The following is a 23,264-nucleotide window of genomic DNA, read 5'->3' on the forward strand; positions in this document are numbered from 1 at the left end:
AGAGAAAACAGTACTTTGTTGAGCCCAAAGCTTGTGCTTTGGAGTAGAAGTTATTTAACTGGTTTTAGTTATATACCAAAAACGTTTATTCAAACTAAAGCAAACAGGGTGTTCTTTGGTTCTATAAGCATCCACCACTGTGCATACACCAGTAACAAACTATTTATGGCACCACAGCTTTGTCAGTGCTACAAAAGTAATAACTTCTTGTGAGGTTGATCCTCACTATCACCTCCATTAAACGTTACTGCATCACAGTTGGAACATCTAATCAAAAACTCCTCCATACACTGTGCACAATTAGGCCAGCACTGCAATCACTCCGTCATCAACATTGTGGGCATTTATTTCAAAGGTTCTTGCAGAGTTTACCAATTATTAGAGCAACCATCCAGGCAGATGGATACACTGTAACAGGAAGCCCCAAAACAAGTCTCAATGCTGGACTTGAACCTTCTTCTTCAACAGCTGGACTTTGGGCTTTGTTGTGAACTTCACAGGATTAGTTTGGCTCAGATTTCTGACAGTCCTTTATCTGGCCTGTCTGTCAAAGAGCATTACTTGCCTGATCATCCGGTCTATATTAATGACAGGGCTGAAGTAGAGTGCCCAGTAAAAAAAGCAGTTGTACACAAACTGTGGAACTAAAGGCCACAGGAGGGAAAACGCTAACACCTGAGATAACACCTTCCACCAGTAGTTCCACATCATGAGAGGTATAGACCTACAGAAGGAACAAGACAGTGATCAGTCAAACGTACTGAGAGCCTTCAAAAGACTTTAGTCTTTCATAAAAGGTACTGTGCAGATGTTTTTAGCAGGTTCAAAACAATACTGTGAAATGTACATTGACAAAATAAACATGTTTCTCCTCATTTGCACTGGACTTGATTTTGGCCACAGATGTTTCTGTGCACTGAAGAAAAACTAAGGTCCTGCTAAGTCAGCGTACCTGATTGTGGTTCTCCTCCACAGCTTCCACATGGCAAACACTTCCAACACAGACAGAAGCATCGCATTAACTATAATGAAGCATGATGTCCAGTAGTGAATAGTCAGCCAGTCCCATGCAAACTCTGCAATCAGCTGGTAAGGAACCAGGCAGTACTTCACAAGAAACTCCACCCACTGTCCACGGCTGGGCTGCAACTGATACACAAACATCACACAACAAAAAAACAAACAGCTATTTTTCTTTTTACATAAAAACTAAAAACACAGAATTAAATAACAATTTAGCAGATATTGCCCACCCTTTTTCAATCCATTTTTGTAAGGGGTTTATCATGTCATCACTATCATGCAAATAAAAAAACCCAACTTTGCTAAAAATAGATACACTGAAAAAAACAAACCAAAAAAAAACCCAGAAAAAATAAACACTTAAAGCTGCAGTTTGTAGAATCCTCTCTCCACTCTGTTTTAGTATGAAGGTAGATGCAAAATGAGCGAGCTTCTAGAATGTGATGTGAGCTTGTGCATCAAAAATCCACACAGTACGTGAAATACATTTTATGTCACAAATGATGGGAAAAATATGAACTTGATTTAAGATTTAAACCCAAAGAAAATATTCACAACTGTGTAGACACATTGTTTTTTTTATTACTCGTGCAAATGATAGTTTACAACATCTCTGTTGTTACAATTTCGTGTATCTGCCACTACAGATGCACAAATGACTTGTGCTGATCTCAACTGCTTCTTTATGTGCGTTGCTTTGTCACATTTTACAGATTGTAGATCAACTATCAGCTGTCGATCTATAATCTCTACATAACGTTTACCTAAATGTAATCAAAGAGAAGCAATCTCCATGACTCTTTTTGTTCAGAAATGACTAACAACCTTTTTCAACCAATCTGTGAGGGCAAACTTCAGCGTGCTGCCTTTACAGTCCAATGACTTTATTTTGTTCCTATAACACTGGCTTGGTGTGCTAAAGCAGCACTCAACGCTGCGTCTCCAGTTCTTCCTTCTGATTGGTCAATCCCCACTTCACACACATGGGAGAGAGGAAGGGGAAGGAGGAGAGCATTTCTTCAGGTACGTCATCAAGTATCACACATAAATTGTATTATATTATACATTATTTAACATTTACATGCTTTTTATTACCATAGTGCAATTTAAAAACCACAAAAATTCTAATACAAATATATATTTTTTAAATTAAAAAAAACCTCTGAACGTCAAGGGCCCCCATTGGCTCGCAGGCCCTGGGCACATGCCCATTTTGCCCATGCGGTAATCTGTCTATGCTCTGTTGTTACTGCCCTGAGCAGCGGCTGCTGCCGTCAGCTCGTTCCCACCAGAGAGCTCACACAGATGGGTCTGATCCCAGTTGCCTTCCGCTCTGAGCGGACTGACAACCACCACTCCACATCCAAACTGTAAAATGAATTGCGTCTGTTCTCTCCACCTTAAATCGGCTTATCTTAGGTTTACACGCAATGTATCCCGTCTGTTATCATTCTCCATCTTGCACCAGTGTAAGGGGCAGACCCTGTGCAGTCACGGAGATCCGCTTGGAACGAAAAGCGGTCCGTTCTTTCCGAGTATGTTTGTGCCTTAAAAATGTTGCTTCTCCACCTCAGCCTGCCTTTTTCTGCTTGATTTGCTGCATAACTGTTGTGTCTAACGATGCAATAAAGACTTTTGCTGGGATGTCCGCCATTGCACTTTTACTACCGATGGTACGTGAACGCGCCTGACTTCAGTCGAACAGCCAATAGTGACGTCAATAACAGCTCATGGATCACCTTGTTGGTAGAAAGATTTTTGATTGGCTGAAATCCAGCATCACGCTCCTGGGTTTCTGAACTTCATTTACAGAGCCAGGAGAAGGAGAAGAGATTCACTGTCCATTCAGAACAATATGAATTACAATGTGCTCAAAGATGATTATGGATTTTTGACCAAATTATGCCAAAAAAAAACCTTACATACTGTAGCTTTAAGAATCATGATTTTAAAAAAACAAAACAAAACATGTTTTTTTTAAAAAAGGCACAACTTCAAAAAGAACTTAAAGCACACAAAACAAGTCAGCAGTGTTCAGCAGATTGATGTTGATTCAAAGCAGGTGTCGTATTTGGATTGGCAGCTGTCACTCATTCTTTCTCTTGTTACATGTATGTTTTCTTGTTGCAGTACCAAGTGTCCCACTGCCCAGTAATGGATAACGGGGAGTTCCTCTTCCTCTTTGCTTTCACATAAATGTATGATACTCAAATGTAGTGTTGGGGTGGTCAAGACCGGTCTTGGTCTCGAGACCAAATTTTAAAGGTCTTGGTCTTGTCTCGGACTCGGGATTTTCCGTCAAGACCGTTTGGGACCAGCACTAATTCCTGCTATTTTTAACCTTTTTTATAATGTGATAATAACAAGGAGAAGAACGGGATAAAACAATCCTTTATTCATTATTTAATCCACCCCGTATAATGACCACAACCTTCCTTAATGTGACTGTGTGTGTGTGTGTGTGTGTGTGTGTGTGTGTGTGTGTGTGTGTGTGTGTGTGTGTGTGTGTGTGTGTGTGTGTGTGTGTGTGTGTGTGTGTGTGTGTGTGTGTGTGTGTGGCTGCGGTGTCAGTTTGGACCGCGGAGCGCAAGGGAGAAATGAACTAATCACCGGTAAAAATCCCAGTTAAACTCTGTAAAACAATCACCAGTAATAAATATTATCTCCCTGGTAAAGACAGTAGCTCTAATAACTGGTAAAATGATAAACTGATGATATTACAGCCTGTGAAGGCTGGATAGGGGACGCACTTACTCTGCTTCTGGGTCCTAGTGCCAGCCGAGCGGTGAAGCCTGTTCCATTTACCGTGTTTACTGAGGTCCGTGTGTGTTTAATAAGTCTGTGTGTGTTTAATAAGTTTGTGTGTGTTTAATAAGTCAGTGTGTGTTTAATAAGTCCGTGTGAAAGTCTGCATGTTTATGCCTCTGTCCATCCACTCTTTTCATTATATCCATGTCTTTTAAGGCTTTATTACATAATATCGGCTGTAGTCCGGGCTGCCGCCATCTTGGATTATGTCGTCACCAGCGCGTCATCGCCGCGCATCACAGAATGAGTCAAATAACTGTAAAGAGGTCTTATATTAGTCTATTATCTTTTAAAGTGGTGTTTTTTTTGTGTCTTTAGACTCCAATTACATGTATGTATATAATATGTTCCCCACAATATAAACAGGTTCACAATATAATTATTTTTTATAGTTTCTGTTTCTACTGTATCCAGAATAATAATAATAATTCTCAACAAGAACTATTGATTGATTGATCACATGACTGTTCCAGGGTTTGAGTTTGTTTTATTTAGTTTCACATCTACCTGTAGCTCTATGTTTTTTACACTGCTGACAACTTGTTTGTAGTTTTATTTCAGAAAGTTTCACTTGTACAGTTACAGTTGGAAACCTTTGTTAATTGAATATCCTAGTTACATTACAGTAACCAAATTAAACTATATCAACTAAGTGAATTAATAAAAAATAACCTGTGTAAAGGCTTTTTCAAACTAAAAAAATATCTTGTGAAATCTGTGACCTGTTAAACCTGAACAACTGAAAGAATCAGAATCAAGAATCATTATTTCTTGACAGAAATGCCTTTAAACACTTGCTGTACATTCAGCTGACAAAAAAATATTGTTTTCAAATATGTAGAATAATTGTGAATTTATCAGTAGCAGTAGTAGTTTTAATATTTTAGTTAATTTTTTGCAGGCACCTTTTTTGTCCGTCAAATGTATTTAAAATAAACTAAAATTAAAGAGAGAATGTTTTTTAACTGTTGAACCTTGCCATAATTTTTATTTATTTATATATTTTTTTAAATTGAAAAAAAAATGTTTATGGTCTCAGTCTTGGTCTTGACTCGGTCTCGGCTCCCGAAAGTCTTGGTCTTGTCTTGGTCTCGGTGCATTCTGGTCTCGGGCAAGTCTTGGTCTCGGATAGTGTGGTCTTGAACACAACACTACTCAAATGTTCTCAATTATTCAGGTTCAGGTTACTTTATTTGACCCGTATGTTGATTTTCTTAGGTGACAGTCCTTTTTACACACAAATATGGTTGGTAGATCACAATCTGCACAAATATAGCAACTTCCATAACATAGCTGTAAACTGTTACCTGCATGTTGAGGAATCTGTTGTTCAGCAACGGATCATTGTTCTGGGCACTTGGACAACAGGTATGGAGCAATGGGAGGAATGTCTTAGTGTAGTCAAAGAGATACAAATAGAATATGGTGAGACGAGGGGAGCGCTTCAGAGCGTACACCAAAAACAGAGACTTCCCTGCATTTGCTGCCTGGAGAGAAAGAAATATAAAGAAGGTTGTTCGCCTTGTATTTTTTTAAATGTAGCAACCCACTGCACAAGACTAGAAACTCATCAACAAATTACAATTAACCTTGTGAAGACTCATCTGCTAAACAAATACCATGTTAACCTTGTGTAAATCACAAAACAAATGTTGCGTGCCCTCAGGGAAACCTTACTCATAACATTTTCCATGAGTAAAGTTGTTACCTTGTACTCCCAAAGGTTTTGTGGAGGTTTGACCCCCAGTGTTTTAAGTCTGTCAAGTTCAACCAGAAGAGCTTGTCTGTGAGCCTGATTTTCAATGCTGTAGGGATGTTTATTCAGCTCTTCTTCCCCTAATATTACCAGTAGCCTGAAACAAATAACACAACACATTATTGTCATACGCAGAGTGAGTCAAAACCTAAACATGTACAGCCAGCTTTTCAGACACCAATATAGCTAAAACATTTAGTTTTCACTTATCTCTACACTTGAGCTTGAAATAAAATAACTTGGCTACCTTCCATTGACTTTCTCCTGCTGAAAAGTCTCTCTGTAGGGCCGAGCCCAGGGCCCCAGCTGCTCCAACCAGGAGAGCACCTCCTCTGCTGTCCAGAGAGGCACAGCTTTGCTACTCAGCATTTCCTGCTGCTCCCCTCCGCCACTGCTCCAGTGATATACTAGCACCACAACCTTGAGAAATTCAACAATTGACTATGAATTTAAAACTGTTTTTATTTTTAAAAAATCACTACATCAACTCACAGCCACACACGTGAGCGCAGTCAGAACTCCAGAGAAAAAGCCTCTGTGATTTTTTCTCATTCGACCCAAGTTATTACCATATCTAAAAAAGGGGAAACAAGTCAGAATGCTCATAACATGTCCATAATGAAGTTTTACATCATACACAAAACTGGGTACCACAGGAAAACAACTTGTTCTGGAGAAATACCTTTGAAAGGCGTACAAGCTCTGGGAAATTTGAAGATTTGAATCGATTTCTGATTTTCTTCGGTTAACCACTTCACCGAAAAGCCTATCAGTTGCATCTCTGAGAGGAAAATTAAATCATATCAAATTACTTTACCTAAAAATTGCGTTTAATCATGTTTTTGTCAAGAAAGAAACTACGGTGGCTGGGCAGTGTCAGGTGAATGCATTTACAGAAACGAACACAAATGCAAACCGGCCACAACGGAAGTGTATCCGCAACAGAAGTGTTTCCGACGAACCGGTATTATGATATGAAAGCCTGATATGAAAAATATAAGAGTATCCTAATCAACTTTCACTAACTTTCATACGTGTTTCGATGTCTTCTTCTTGTTCTTCTCTGTTCTGGTGGATTAAAAACATCCACCAGAAACGTGTCCGTCTGTAATACCGGTCCGTCGGAAACACTTCCGTTGTGGCCATTTTGCATTTGTGTTGTGACCTTTTTGTATTTGTGTTCGTTTTTGTAAATACATTCACCTGACACTTCCCAGCCACCGGGTTTCCACAACGAAAGTTGATTAGGATACTCTTATATTTTTTATATCAGGCTATCATATTATAATACCGGTTCGTCGGAAAAACCTCCGTTGCGGATGCACTTCTGTTGTGGCCATTTTGCATTTGTGTTCATTTCTGTAAATGCATTCACTTGACACTTCCCAGCCACTGTAAGAAACAGGTCCAAAAGGCTTTTATAAATGAAAGCTGAAAAAGAAATTAAAACAAAAATTTGGAAAACCATAACACTGAAAAGGCAGTGCAGATAAACCTCAACAGTATGTTGGTCTTTGGAAAGCCCTCCCATTTCTCTCGGCACTCTGGGCATTCGTTCTTGTGAGAGGACTCCCACCATTGTGCCAGACAGTGACGACAGAAGTTATGGCCGCAGGTCAGAGTGGTGGGGTTTACCAGGATGTCGTAACAGCAGTGACATGAAAACTCTGATTCTGATATACTATTTGATTGCTCTGACTGAGCAGGTTGGTGCTCTGGATTCCTCTCCATTTGGTGTCTCTGTGAAAGTGAGAAAAAAATGGTAAAACCAAGTGCAGCAAACAGTAATAAGATGTTTAAATAACAACTAAAGGCTGGGATACATTGTGCGATTTTTTTCAATCGTTGGAAGCTCCAGCTCAAACTGTGCGACTCATGTGCAGAGCCTGAATGTGCGCAGCAGAAGAAGAAGAACTCCGAAGTGTCGCCATTGAAACAGACGAAGAAGAAGATCCCAGAAGTGAAGACACTCGAAAATCTCAGCTACGATGTGATGGACCAGGAGCTGGCTGGACAGACATGGGCATGACAGTCTGTCAGTTTTACAGCAGTCCTACGGTGTTCGCGTATGCACAGTGTGAGTGTTTACGATAAGCCGGTCCGTGGCACTGCTTCAACTGTGAGATACCCTCATGAGGAACGACTGGATTTCAAACATGTTTTATTTCCTTACGCCCTTACGATTGCTGATCGGAAGCTGGTTGTGAGGTGTTAATCGCTTCTGGTGACCCCATGTATACTACACAATGCACGACACACGATCTAGCAGAGACTCGCACGATCCCAAAGAATATACGCACGAGTCAAAAATTTGCTCAAAATGGGACAAAAATTGCACAGTGTATGCCTGCCTTAATAGACCTTTCCAACATTTCAACTATGCATGATGATGGTGGTTGGTTTGGCAGTGGAATATATATACAGTATATATATATACATATATATATATATATATATACATATATATATATATATATATATATATATATATATATATATACTATATTCCCTAGGTTAACAATGTTTGTAGCGATTTCTGTATATCGTAGTGGTTCCCAAACTGGGGTATATGTACCCCTAGGGATACTTGAACACCTTTCAGGTGGTACAAAGAAACATTTCAGTTTTTTTCATCTATCAATAATAATTTGTGGTACAACTCTTTAAAATACACCAATAAGTGAAATTCAAATTTTAAAACAAGCAGAATATCAGAAATAAATGAATGTGCCAAAGAAAATCTTGCCGCGGGCGCCACATTGGGGAGAGCCGGCTCTGGACCTCTCTCAGCGGTAGAGGATGTGGGCGGGGCTACTACTACGAGAAGTGATTGTTTGATGTTATTACAGTACTTCATTTTGTGAAGGACAATGTTATTTTTGATGTTTTAATTTACAGCACTATGATTGATGGGTCAGTTTTATTTATTTTATATTATAAGAAGGAGAGAAAAAGCAACAAATTTGGTGTTCATGAATTGTACTGCTCAGAAAAGTCTTCTGTTTATGATGTTCTAACTTATCGCACTACATATGGACCTGTTTTAGTTTGTTTGTATTTTCTGTTATTTGCAGCAATATTCTCCCTGATGAGCCAAACTAAATGTGGCAGCAGCCCATGGGTCTAGTCTCACATACAGAGGAAGGAAAATGGTTTGTTAAAAACAATAAATGACTTTATGATGCCACTTTGTTATAGAACAATCTTTTGATGTGCCACAATAATGTAATTTAAATGCAATATTTCATTTATTTTTTAGGCAAGATTAAAAAAAGAGATTCTTTATATTAATTACAGAGCATAATCAATTAATCGCACAATTATTTTAAAAAGCCCTGAGTGGGGGAAGGGATGGACCAACATCTGGTTAACGCATATCTATTTAGTTTCTACCTTAATCCCAATCAACAGCAGCTGAAGCAGATAAGTGGATCTTATGGTTAATAGACCAAGCTGATCCCAGAGCATGTCACCATGTTGCTTTTTCTTTTTAAAAAGTAATATAGATAAATTAAGAGAATTCCTATCCTTGTAAATGCTGTTCAGAGGCACTTCAGGTGTTGGTTGTTCGCAAAAATTCTTCTGAATGCAGAAAGTTTCCAGTAACCTCCAGTAATATCTCAGATCAAGTAGGATAAAAAAAAGTATCTTTCTTTAAGTTTTTTTACTGACAGAAAATGTTTGTGTTATATGTTGAACAAACTCATGAACAAATATCTGACAGAATATCCCTTCACATCTTTTGGGAAATCACATCATAATGATTCAGGTTTCCCAAATCCATCAGAATCGCAAGAGCCCAACATGATTCGCAATTCCATTCATTCCTTTCGGTACCATTTTCAATTCATAAAGGATTTTTTTTTTTCGTTTAAGGATTTTTCAGTAATGGTACTAATGGATTATGGAAGAGATTTTCAGAGAACTAATGCTCTAGATCAACCCCCCGAGGCCTCTCTTCATATCAGGAGAACCCCTTCGTCACTCTAATTTAGGAACCTTTCTTTTTTTACATGTTGTTAACATGTTGGCCTCTGAAATCTCCTGCAGCTTGAAAATTTCAACCCGTACGTTTAACACACTAAATATCAATTTGGTCCATTACAATTATTGTATATCAGAGACTATATTTACCTCAATTTTGTAGTAATGTGCATAACATGTTAGTAATAATTTAGTAGGATATTAAGGCCACAATATTGGTTATTCCATTTATGCGGTTTATTGTCATCTGGTGGAAAAGATGTTGGATGAGCATGTACAGTGTCTGAAATAGGCTTAAAAATTACTCATGTTGGAAATAGATTCTTCAATGTTTCTAAGTACCCCCTGCAATGTGTTCAAGTTCCCCTAGGGGTACACGTACCCATTGTTGGGAACTACTGCTCTAGATCACTGTTTCTTAAATGGGGGTACATGTACCCCTAGGGGTATGTGATGGTACTACAGGGGGTACTTGAGAGAGAGAGAGAGAGAGGAACATAAAGTGTCAGTCTTGGTGTTCGAGTTTAAATGGGATTACCTGAAATTCCCGAACAATTTAAATAGATTTTTTTTTTTTTTGATAACAATTTAAACAATAAACAACTGTTCCTATGATTTCACTTTGTGAAATATAAATCTAGTTCAACCCATCTTGATATCAAAACGGGGTCACGATCCAAAAAAAGGCTGAGAACCACTGCACTAAATTTTTTTCTTATCCACTTTTTTACAAAATGAAATTGCTTAAAATGTGTGTTATCACTCATTCATTCCATTGTTATGCTCTATAGTGGTTTTAAATAGTTTTCTAAGCAAAATGGCGTAGTCATTGTAAATAAGAGAAACGGGGTACTTGAGGCAAAAAAGTTTGAGAACCATTGCTGTTGATCCTAGTTTCCTAAAGTGGGTACGGGTAGCCCCAGTGGTACACAAATTGTCATAGGGGTATGTGAATAGAAATGAAAAACAGTGCGACAACATTTGAAACAAGAATATAAATAGACCAGCAGTCAGGAGCCTCCATGCATTGCCACTTATTACACATGCAGAGCATCATCATGCAGCCTCAGACAGAGAAAGAATCTTATCAAACAGCGCAAATGTGAAATTCAGCCAAACATTGTAGAATTCTGTGCATCCTCTCAACCTTACCCTTCTCATTTACGTTGCTGTGAGTTGCATTTCACAGATTCAGGGTGATGAATATGTTGCATTACTGATATATATTCAATCAAGTTTGATAGATTCATTTTCCAAAAACAGAGAATTGTTTCTCACTGAAAATGCCAGTATGCTAATTAATTAAATAAATCAGTAAGTGATCACTCTGAAAAAGTTGTTCTCTTGTGTGTTAAAGATTATTATTCTTTTTTTTTACACAATAGGATAGGTAACATTCAGGGACAAGTTTCACTGGAGGGCTACAGTGTATATGACCAGTGTAACGCGTTACCGCCCAATGTCACTTTTGACAGTAACTAGTACTCTAACGCAATAGTTTTCTAAAAAAATAACGCCGTTACCGTTACAATATGGTGCGTTTGTCCGTTACTTTGCTTGCTGCAGTATACTTCCTGTTTACAGTGGTGCTACATATTTTTGCGGGACGCCGTGCCAAACACGGTAAAACAGTTGAAGAAGAAACATTGTCAGCGTGTTTCTGTTTACATCACGTGCGCCAATCATGGCGAGTCAATGCGAGAGCAGGACGAGCTTCTCAGAGTGGAAATACGCATGTTATTTTTGTCTCCAAAAGATGCATCAGTGAAGCTAAGCTAACGCTGCGGCTGGATTTTAACGGGCTGTGACTGTTATCCAGGAACAGGTCAGCCAAACTATTGCACAGTATGTTGTTGTAAATATGCAGCCTGTCACTGCTGCTGAGTCACTACTATCAGCAGCTCATTAACCTGATATGTTTAGCATTGTGTAGCTGAGAAAAATGCTGTGAATTAGTTTTTCCACATTTATTTTTACAAGCATTTTCAACAGCAGAATGTACACCTGGAATATGCACAGCTTTCTTTACATTACTGTGCTAAGGCTGAAAAATTACTGTTTTAATTTTGGAGCAGCTGTTTTGTGCTTTATATGCACATCATTGTTTTATAGCAGTTGATCAACAGTGGATTATTAGATTATTACATCACTAATATGAAGCTGTATGGACACAAATGACCCAAAATAAATAATACATTCTTTAATTCTAAGTAACTCAAAAGTTACTTTTTCCAGTAACGCATTACTTTTTGGTCTAAGTAATCAAAATAGTAACTGAGTTACTTTGTGAATGTGAACTTTTTTTCAGTAACTAGCACAACACTGTATATGACATTACATTATTGTGTTTTTTAAGTGTGCAGGAGCAGGGGGTGCATGGCTTCAGGTTAAATGTCTAAAGGGGTACGAGACAGTGAAAAGTTTGGGAACCACTGCTGTAGATAGCAGAAACAAACTCTCACCTAATGCATTGCTAAAAATAATATTCAAATTAGGAATTGAGCCCACAACACTGCGTAGGCCTACACACAGTAGAAAATACATTAAATGATACATTTTATTAATCGACACCAGGCCATTCAAGGTATAATTGATGAATTGATTTTTATTTTTTTTTACCCAGCCCTAATTACGTCTTCATCTCAATAAATTGTACATTGGTGTGCCGGGACATTTACTAAATAGCAATTCAACCTCTTTTGAAGTAGATTTAGATCAGACTGAGTTCTCAGAAGATATTGAGTTTTTAAAAATAAGGTTTGCATCAACACCACTAGTATTTACAATAGATAGCAGAAAACCAATCAAACCTGATGAGAGTGAACACATCCTAATATAGCCTACAGTGTAAACAGCCAGGGGTTGTGCTTGACATACAGTCATATCTTAAACAAAGTGAGTAGGTTATTAACACATGCTAACAGTTTAAAGAACATTGACTTGCTTTGAGAATGAAGTTATTATTATTATTATTATTATTATTATTATTATTATTATTATTATTATTATTAATTTCACTGTCCAAGAAAAGTGTATAATAATTGTATAATTTAATTCTTTAGTTTTATACCATTTTATTGTTTGGCTAATATACCAACAAAAAGCAATGGATGCTAAGTAACAGAACACTAACTTTTACCTGGCATCTTAAGCTGTAATCAAGAATATGGGACAGAGTTTAAGCAATGCCAAAATTAACTGGAATGTGATTCCTTTTTTTAAAGTTAAGGTTTAGTCAGCACACGGTATTTAAAAGAGTGTTGTTTGAACCTTTTGTTATCGAGCATTGATTGGTCCCGGGACTAACTTTCCGATTCTCCCGGTATCATTAACATTTTTAAATTTCGATTCCTACTTTTGATGCCCGGTGTTTGTGTTTTTTTTTTTTTTGTTTTTTTTTAATCTGGACTGGGTTATACAAGTTGTTCCTTATTGTATTTTTGATATTCTGCACCAGGTTACCACATCAGTGGGAGCACAGTAACATGTTTAAGTACCTGCAGCATCACGCAGGCAGGATGTGCACGTGTTTTCAAAAATAAGAAAATGTAGTATATTCAAGTTAATAGATTTGATATTTATATATGAGTTGAAAACAGCCCTGTGAGAAATTCCTAGTAAAGTTCATAAAAAAGTAAAAAGGTAATAGGATTAAAAATCATGGAGAGGTTCTGACTATTTCATCCAGAATGACCACTGGTTAGCTAGTTCATATAAAACATGAAAATAAAGAATCATACAAATTCAAATAATGCCCAACCCTAGCTATTATCATTCCTATAAACTCCCAGCTGATGCTAGTGCCATAATGGCAGCAATAATGCTACCAACTTTCAATAAAACCTTTGAGGAAGATTCAGCAGGACTGTCCACAACGTTGTCGTTCAGGCCAACACATAGGCTACCTATCGAACTATCCAATTGGAAACCTTAAAAAACTGCACTATTCTCCGCCCATGGGAATGTGTGAAGCTCTTCTCGGCCTCCTGAATACCTATGGACAGCCGTGCACATTCAGCACGTACCGGGACACACCCACACCCAAGTCAGTGCACACAGCCTCGGCTCACACACACTCAAACCTACACAACCTCAAACTCAACTAACTGCACAAAGTACCTCAAGTGAACACACAAGCAGCAGCACACAAAACACACACATGTCTACTCACAACAAAGACACAAATGACCAAGACAAGCAACACCTGCACACAAACACTCACCGACGTCTGAAGGAGCGTCACTGATGTAGGGAGAGGGAGAGACTTTGACTTTTAAACATGCTTCATTATCTCATTGACACACCCACAGTTGGGAGGACGTTTCTGACAGCTGCTCCAATTTTTCATGTTAATATTTATAATATTCTTTTAAGATCTTGTAAAAATTTGTTTTTATATCATCTATACTTAGTTTCTCCTTCCTAAGTTTTATGAACCAATTCAAGGTATTTTTCTTTGTGCATGCAGTCTCTAAGGCCACAGTAATCCAAGTAGTCTGTCCCCTTCATTTGTAAAGATGAACTTTGTGACAGATAGTTAGATTTTCAGGCATGACGGATTTTAAAATTGTTTGGTTTGTCACAAACATTATTGACCTATAAAATTCTGGATGTTTGAACATGTTAAATTTGCAGCTTTTCTCTGAAAAAATGACTTAATCATGCAGCATAGTTATGTAAGGCTGAGACCACCAGATTTAACTTGTTTAAAAAGTTTGTTAAAAACATCTTATATTATGATTCCTACAGGAAATTGCAGAGTGAAGATGCCAGACTTTTGTGGAGCCTACGGATGCTCTAACAGCTGTGTTGTTGTCCTGTTACAAAGGAACAGCAGGGTGACATAATAGCTTTGCAATAATGTTGTTGATACAAGGCTTTTTGTGTACGCAATCACTGAGTGTTTCTTTTGGACAGCTTTTTATAACTATTTTAATCCGGTTATTCTTAAAGTATCATCTAAAGCATCCTTATATGATAAAGAATATATTTTTAATTATTAATTTTACTATGTTTTTTGGGTAAATTCTTATCTCTGTCCTCCGTGTGTATGTCTCCACAGTAGTCTAGTTTTTTCTATGTTAGGGATTTCAACATGCAGCATTTATTGATTGTATATTTGTAAAGTGAAATCTTGTACCCCTCTCCATGAACCACTACCTTAATGTGGTGGAGGGGTTTGAGTACCCAAATGATCCTGGGAGCTATGTTGTTGGGGGCGTAATGTCCCCGGTAGGGTCTCCCAAAGCAAACTGGTCCCAGGTAACGGGTCTGACCAAGAGAATTTCAAAAGCTACATATGAAGAAAAGCCAACAAAGTTGCCGGATTGGCACTACTGGGACCCACCCTGGAGCCAGGCCTGGATTTGGGGCTCGAGAGCGAGTGCCTGGTGGTTGGGTCTCTGCCTATGAGCCCCATGACAATATATCTGATGTCTGCAGTCATTTTTAAGTGCATTGAAAAAAAAAAAAAAAATCTTTAAAAAAATCGCCCAGCCCTACCTAAAACATACCCTGATTTAACTTCTAACAAGGGTTGTGTCAGGGCAAAATTGTTATTTATGTTTATTAACATATTTACTCATAGACCTTATTCTTTTTAAGGCTTTAAGTTGAGACTTTTCATTTCTGCTGTCTCATGTTTTCTGCTCTCTTCTCGAGGTCAGCTTCCCAAAACACATCTTATCCCTCAGACACAGAGGCATGACACACTCACATGCCTACACACACTCACATAGTCACACATACACACCCAATACACATCCATTCATACACACAAACACCATACAAGCACACACCTCCAACACTCACGACAATCAGGAGATACCAGAGAACTGGTTGTTTTGACCTCTTTTCACCCTCTTCTTTCACCTCCACCCTGTCCTCTTTATCTCCTGGGGGGAGGGGGGAGGGGGACTGAGGGGGAATATACGTGATGAGTTAGAACTGTCCCACTCTGTCATCGGACGTCCGCCCGGGGCGGTCACTAATTTTGTCCATGTTTGTACTCCTTTTTATTTAGTTTTATAATAAACCTTTTTTATAAAATCATCAATGCCTCGCCTGGACTCCATCACTCAACCAGAGCAATAAATCATGTCTCCAAATGAGGTCAACCGCAAATTTGCCGTGACAGTTGAAATTATTGACATTTTAAAAAGATATAATTCATTTAAGAATCAACCAACTTTTAGGTGCTTCTTTTCAAGTTAACAACGATTTACTCCAAACTGCACATTTGTAGTAAATAACAAGCTGTGCTAACACGACATCCCCCTTTAACCCAGCAGCGAGCATCATGATGGTTTTATCCAGGGTTGGTGCTTGTGTATTTTATTTATCCTGATATATTTGTTCTGTGGTGATCTACTGCCACCTTTTGACCTCAGGCCGCACTGCTCTGCTCTGCTCATTGTCAAAGACACGTGATGGTTGGTTCCTCAATCATCCACAGAATTTCATCCAGATCGGATCCAGATTGGCACATTTCATCGTGATTTTTAGAGAAAATGCAGGTGCCCATACGTTTGGACCTACTGTATGTATATATTATATAGATATTTTTTCTTTATTAATTTTTTTTCCCTCTAGCTCAGCATACCTGATTTAAAAAATAAAATGTTCAAAGTATTACACGACTGCAATAACATCATTTCATTTGTAAATAAACGTCTTTCATGAGATGCTAGGATAATTTACTTCCAGTATCTCTATCTATGTTTATCTTTGTTATATAATAAGTCAGAGCAGCAAAGCCTGCTGTGACATTCATAGACATTGTTCTTTTGTAGAGGTAACATAGTTCCATCTAGGCAGGTTTGTCGTGTACATAAGGATTAGAAACAATTTGTTTGTTTGCACTGTTAAGATGCATAATTTAGTTTTGTGTAGTAATGTTTATGTCAAGTTTTTAACAAGAAATTGATGGTATTTGTTGAACTCCATGTGTCAATGTGAAATTTTTATTACATTATGTTACAAGTAATTATTCTTTTTAAACTAATTTGAAGCTTTGACTGAATCATCTGAACTGGATTGATGTTAAGAAGCCACACTGTATGACACATTATTATTGTAGCCTTTTTTTAAAAACTCCTTGAGTTACAGCTTCTTTCTAAAGTCAAGTTGTAAATATAGTTTTTTTAAAAGTGGGATAAATAGAATTTGATGCGGTTCTGAATTTGGTTGTGTTTATTTTCCTTACCTGTGATGTGACATCACGTGTCTTTGACAATAAGCAGAGCAGAGCAGTGCGGCCTGAGGTCAAAAGGTGGCAGTAGATCACCACAGAACAAATACATCAGGATAAATAAAATACACAAGCACCAACCCTGGATAAAACCATCATGATGCTCGCTGCTGGGTTAAAGGGGGATGTCGTGTTAGCACAGCTTGTTATTTACTACAAATGTGCAGTTTGAAGTAAATCGTTGTTAACTTGAAAAGAAGCACCTAAAAGTTGGTTGATTCTTAAATGAATTATATCTTTTTAAAATGTCAATAATTTCAACCCTTGTTAGAAATTAAATCAGGGTATGTTTTAGATAGGGCTGGGCGATTTTTTTAAAGATTTTTTTTTTTTCAATGCACTTAAAAATGACTGCAGGCATCAGATATATTGTCAAAAGTGCAACTTTATTGCTGTGATTGTCCTGAAGAAATAAAACAGAAATATGAACAGAAAACAAATAAACAGTAAATGAAGTTCTGTCATTCAACAATTTCAAGCTTTAACCCAGGTTTAAGCAAAAGTGCAACAGCAACTTCATAGTAGCTTAAATGTCCTGATTAAGAAATCAGATAACTACATATTTTATGACAAATAAAAAAATAAAAACATAAACTCTTCCCTTAGCATCTCAGCATAGTGTGCTTGCAGCAGACACAGGCCCAGGTTGATGAGGTAAGATACTCTACATGTAAATGTTCAGCTTGGAACAACTATGCATATGTGGGTTTGCAATATTACTGTATAGTGCTGGGTTTTTCAATCACTGTGCCGCGGCACACTTGTGTGCCATGAGAGATTATGAGGTGTGCCGTGGGAAGTTATTCAATTTCACCTAATTGTTCTAAAAAAACATTAGGGATGTCCTGATACAACTTTTTCCCTTCCGATATGAAACCGATATTGCATTCTTACGTATCGGCCGATACTGAAACATTAAATGAATTGCAAAAAACAAAAATTGGAAATTGAATCCGATATCTGTTTTTTGGCTGATATCGGACCGATATCCGATATCAATATTGGATCGGGACACCTCTAAAAAACATTGGGGGTGTCCTGATCCGATATCGGATATCACTCCGATATCAGCCTGAAAACGGATATTGGATTAAATTTTTGTTTTGTTTTTTGCAATTCCCTTTTTATTTATTTTATTCAATTGTAAAATACTGTAGATATTATGTTGAAGGTTAAAATGTAACCAATTGGTTCATAATAAATGGGTCAGTTTTTCCTCATACCTACCGTTGCTGACTATTGTTCTCTGTTTGAGTAACTTCACTTGATCAAGCCTTTTCTAACATTCCACACAACAAAATAAGTCATTATTGTTTTTGTTTTTTTATTAAAAGAAGAAAAAAAAGTAATAAAAGTATGTATGATTCATGCTGATATTTTATCGGTTCAATATCGGTACCGGCCGATACGCAATGCTGCAATATCGGTATCATATCGGAAAAAAAAAAGTTGTATCGGGACAACAAAAGCCCCTCCCCTTCCCAAAGTGCACAGACATAATAATAAAGATAACATTTATAATATAAAAAAATACACCATATAAAACAAAACAATAGGGATGTAACGATTAATCGTAAGGCAGTTAAAAATCGATTCATAGGTATCACGGTTGATATCGATTTTCTGAAAATTGAATCGCAGTACTTTTTTTAACCAGCAGAGGGTGCTATCCACAATTGTAGGCGGCGGGCGGAGTCTGCTAATACTTTCTTTCTGGCTGCCTTCTACTCTTAAATATGTTAATAAATGATTCATTACCCCTTTAGCACCGAAAGAATATCTGTAATATTACTTGAATATCTGTAAAAGTCACGTTTTTCTATTAGCTCTGTCTGCTAGCATAGCTTCTCTTCTTCCCTGCAAGATATCTGCATGCCAACCGACCACTGTGTTACCAGCGCCCTCTGCTGGTCCAAACAAATATGACGTAAATCAGTGCAATGACGTTTTTTTTTTTTTTTTTAAAAGTCCAATTGTTAAGGCACAAAATACATTTTCAGTTGCACTTTTAAAAGAAAAAGAACTATTATGCAGTTTTGCATTGTTTATTATAGAACCAGAATTTAAATAAATAGGCTTCATTTTCATTTGTATTATTCCTTTATTTATTTCATTCAAGATTTATTTTTAGTTAAATTGCATTGTTTTGAATAGTTTATCAAGGAATTATTTTAACAATGAAAAATAAAAAGAAAATAGTACAGCATTTTCTAGTTTTTTTTTCCCAAAAAAAAAAATTGTCTACAGTCCCATTTTGTAAAATAAATCGTGAGAGAATCGTATCGTGAACCCAGTATCGTGAATCGAATCGTATCTGGAGTTGGGTGAATCGTTACATCCCTACAAAACAATATTCAATTCAAATATTATTTACGGTATATAGCGCAATAGTCAATGGTCATCTTGAAGCTCTATCAAAATATAAAATTCTTAAGAAAAAGAAAGAATCAGCTATTTAACAGAATAAAATTCAGTTGTAGTTCTAATCATATTTAATGTTTTTTTTAAAACGTGCTTTTATTTCTCCCAAGACATGCATCAAATATTCTGAACATGAAAGATGATGAAATAGAAAAAAATGTTTGGTTTGTATTCAAGACACTTTGATAAGAGTGGCTGCATATTGTTCATTGCACTGTATATATGAAAAATACATCTTATAAAAGATTTTGTTGTTGTTCATTTGATTTTTATTAAAAACACACAAGAATTAAACAATAAAAAAGCAAGTTTAAAAACACATAAGAATGACTGCAGATTGTTATTTACACCTTTTTTTTTTAGAAAGAAGAAATTTGAAAGATCATAAAAATGTTTCTTTGTGTTTATTTGATTCCTATTCAAGACACTTTGATAAAATGACTGTATATTGTTAATATAGGCTACAGAGTTGTTGTTTTTTTGTATTTACATTTTTTCAATTAAAAGATGTACCTTGGTTCAAAAAAGGTTGAAAAACTCTACGTATCTTGTTTAAATAAGGTTCAAACTGATTAAAATTGTTTGAAATGAGTGACTTTTTATGAATATGTAAAATCTTCCTTGTACTAAGAAACATTCAGCCTTTAACAACCCTTCTCTGTCTTTGTCACCGTAGCTCACTTAATGTTGCCTTACAGACACTTACATAACCTTTGGCAACTGTCACGTCATTGATTTTCCACAAATTGGAAATACTTGCTCTCAAAATGTTCCTCTACAATCACATGTCAGCTAATGTAGCATTTAGCTTTGGTTTCAGTTCGATGATTTTCTTCTTCAGTTTTTCACGAGTTCCAATCAGAACTGTGTCAGTGTGGCCACTTTGGATTAAAAACACCTGCCAAGTCTTTGTCTTAATCCTTGTTAACCCCTCGCTTTCCTTCCTGTAACCCGGGGTTTCCACTGGATACGTCTCCGCTGCGCCACGGCACCGATCCGGTATTTCACCGCTGTCCGCCGTCCGGTAATTCATACTGGTTGCAGGAGTGCGCCGCGGTGCTCTCCGGTTGAACGGATGTGACGTCACGAGACAGTGCAGTTCTCAGGATATTTATATAATCGAGCGAGAACGTAGTTAAATGTGTGTGTTATAAACACAACAATAAACAGACAAAAAGGTCGGTGTTCCTAACGAAGGAGAACAAGAAGGTTGGACTCTGGATTTGTCGTAGACACATTTTTTATCAACAGCCAACAGAGAAGAGATAAAACTGCACCAGTAAAACATGAACTAAATCAAAGTTGCTGCAGTTTACAGTGTAGTTACAGTATGAGAGGAATCAATATAGTGGGTGTGAATTTGTTTTTACACATTATGACGTTTTGGTGATGTATTTACTTGAAATATAATCTGAAGTGTTTTATTTTGAAAAGTACCCCGATATTTTATTGCAGAGTATGTGCTTAATTTCCTGTTTAGCTTCATTTGCTCTGTGCTGATTGATGCGTCATGCTCCGGTGTCCGCCAGAAATAGAAGCCCTGCGTATATCTGACGCAGGGCACCGGACTACCGCATCTGGGAAGGAGCTGACACGCACCGCAGCAGACCCGGTGGAAATTAACACATAGAATAAAGTGGAAACCTATCAGCTCCGGTGACGCGGCGGTGACGTAACGCAGCGGAGCCGCATCCAGTGGAAATTGGGGGTAAGCTCCTCCCATACAGAACTTTAAACATAGCATGTCACACAATGTGTCCAATCGGCGATCAGTGTATTTTATAATGGGCGTCTCCCTTGTTATGTAAGACACTGCCTACACACTCTGCTCCACCCTGTCGCTCTGGAAGGAGAGGCCATCGTGGAGTTTTTAGTTGAGTGGAACATGTTGGTTCTGCATTTTCTCAGATACGGTCTGCACAAGCAGTCAATATAACACAATGTTTGTCTCTGCGTATGTGTGTATAATAAACAGAATTAAAAAAACCCACTTTGTTTGCATTTGTTGATTAGGTGGTGGTTATCATGTGTGTTAATGTGGACAAAGTGCTTGAACGGGACCAGAAGCTGTCTGAACTGGAAGACCGGGCTCACGCACTGCAGGCTGGAGCCTCCCAGTTTGAGACCAGAGCAGCCAAACTAAAAAGAAAGTTCTGGTGGAAAAATTGCAAGGTACCAAAATATAAGAAAAGACACGAGAGCCACATTATAAATAATGACCATTTATTCATTACAGCATTAGCACACACAGGATTATTAGTTTAACTGCACACCACACACTTATATCTAGATGTTGTTTTGAAACTGTATTGGATTTTTGTGCAAAAGAAAGCAATAATTGAAACATTGAAATGATGATAGTTGCATAGATTTCTTGCTGTTCTTATTTGATACTGAAATGTGTCTCCCTTCACTTGTTTCAGATGTGGACATTCCTGATAGCTGTCATAGCCATCATTGTTCTCATCATTATAAGTATCAAGGCCTTAATCAGCCTGACAAGTTTATATAATATGGTGTTATGAGTTTTTCTCAAAATGATCTAAAGCAGGACTGATCATTACTGGTATTTAGTCATGGCTGACCAATGGAAAGCAATGATCAGGGGTTTTCACTGTGGAGCAGCTTTAATTAGCAATGAAAAAGGCTGTTCCAAAGTTCATTTTGAATTTGAAAATTGTCCTGATCTGAAAGATCTCTGGGAGTCAAGAATATATAGTGATTTAAAATAAATGGGAGTCCAGAATAAGTAGTGAAATGTGTGATTCTTATTAAATATATATATTAATGGCTAAGGAATATATAAGTAGTAATTTCTGCTTTTCCTCCTATTTAATTTTGCAATGCTAAATTCATTTATGTTTTCCAAGTTTGTTACATTTTAAGGGTTTCTAAAAACGTTCCCTTCTTTCTTCACAGTTTGGGCTTGCTCATAAAGGAACAACGATGAGATCAGTTAAAGAAAAACGGTGAAGAATAAAAGTGGAGATCAAAGCCTAATCCTTGAGTCGAAGAACCTACTGGTTATTAAGCCCCGCCCCTCGTTGTCTTCATTCCTTGTCCTGGATTGACATGCTCGCGCGTGTGTTTGCATACTATTATGTGCTTAAATATAAAAAAAATATTTTACCCTAAATGTGTAATACACAAACTGTCAGATAGTTACACTTGTACTGTTTTGGGGAGCACATGTATCAAAGAAAAATATTCATACAAAGTAAATATGAATCGTGCCATAACACACACACACACACACACACACACACACCGATCAGGTGCGCTTCACTATCGATCACCGTCTACGTGTCTATGTATGTACCACCATTTAATCCGGTTACAGTCTGTGTCACGACACCCGTCCATTAGGTGGTAGTGACTGTAGTGTTGAGTCAGACCAGTAAACAGTGCTACATAGTGAAGCCCGCCTGATGATTACTGCAGCTTCACTCACTATACACCTGTTACTACACCTAACTACTGAAAATAGATACGTTTAGTGAAAGTTAGACAGACACACACACACACTAAATGACCACAAAAAATATGAAAATGACTCAAAATACACAAAACTAAATATTTATACAAAAATTACACAAAAGACAACAGAAATGCAAAAAAAACTACACTAAAAAAAAAAATACAAAATGACTCCAGAATCACACAACTTAAGGCAACAAAAAATAGTTATACAAAAAAAAAAACTAAACAATATTTATACAGGAAGTACACAAAACGACAACAGAAATGCAGAAAAATATACAAAAAGGCTCCAAAAACACACAAAATGACTCCAAAAAACATATATTACAGGAAAATACACCAAACAACAACAAAAATATGAAAATGACTCAAAATACATTAAATTAAATACTTATTATCCCACATGAATGCATACTTCCGACGGGCACTGTACATTACAGAAAAATACACAAAACGAAAAAATATAAAAATGACTTAAAAAAAAAAAAAAAGCAACACATTTATCATGCACATGTCTCATAGAGTCAAACCAGGGAAATTGCA

The 23,264-nt window shown here is 37.2% G+C and overlaps 2 protein-coding genes across 4 annotated transcripts; one reads left to right on the forward strand and one right to left on the reverse strand.

Moving 5' to 3' along the window:
- Positions 1 to 286: 286 nt before the first annotated feature.
- On the reverse strand, positions 287 to 13,810 carry LOC114479337 (bifunctional apoptosis regulator-like). Of its 3 annotated transcripts, XM_028472987.1 has the most exons (10): positions 13,794 to 13,810; positions 7,411 to 7,596; positions 7,083 to 7,327; positions 6,270 to 6,368; positions 6,080 to 6,161; positions 5,835 to 6,007; positions 5,540 to 5,684; positions 5,139 to 5,318; positions 953 to 1,149; positions 287 to 724 (listed from the first exon to the last, which is right to left on the reverse strand). In XM_028472987.1, the coding sequence occupies exons 3-10, from the start codon at positions 7,316 to 7,318 to the stop codon at positions 532 to 534; spliced, it is 1,305 nt and encodes a 434-aa protein (XP_028328788.1). In that variant the 5' UTR covers positions 7,319 to 7,327; positions 7,411 to 7,596; positions 13,794 to 13,810; the 3' UTR covers positions 287 to 531. The 3 variants fall into 3 exon arrangements, with proteins under 3 accessions (XP_028328788.1, XP_028328789.1, XP_028328791.1); XM_028472988.1 differs by lacking the exon at positions 7,411 to 7,596; XM_028472990.1 differs by lacking the exons at positions 7,411 to 7,596; positions 13,794 to 13,810 and having other exon boundaries at positions 6,879 to 7,188.
- A 984-nt stretch (positions 13,811 to 14,794) lies between these two features.
- On the forward strand, positions 14,795 to 21,766 carry LOC114478814 (vesicle-associated membrane protein 3-like). Its single transcript, XM_028472096.1, has 4 exons — positions 14,795 to 14,833; positions 17,427 to 17,474; positions 21,255 to 21,413; positions 21,665 to 21,766. The coding sequence occupies exons 1-4, from the start codon at positions 14,795 to 14,797 to the stop codon at positions 21,764 to 21,766; spliced, it is 348 nt and encodes a 115-aa protein (XP_028327897.1).
- The last annotated feature ends 1,498 nt before the right edge of the window (positions 21,767 to 23,264 follow it).

The sequence above is a fragment of the Gouania willdenowi genome, chromosome 17, assembly GCF_900634775.1.
Source record: "Gouania willdenowi chromosome 17, fGouWil2.1, whole genome shotgun sequence".
NCBI classification, from domain to species: domain Eukaryota; kingdom Metazoa; phylum Chordata; class Actinopteri; order Blenniiformes; family Gobiesocidae; genus Gouania; species Gouania willdenowi.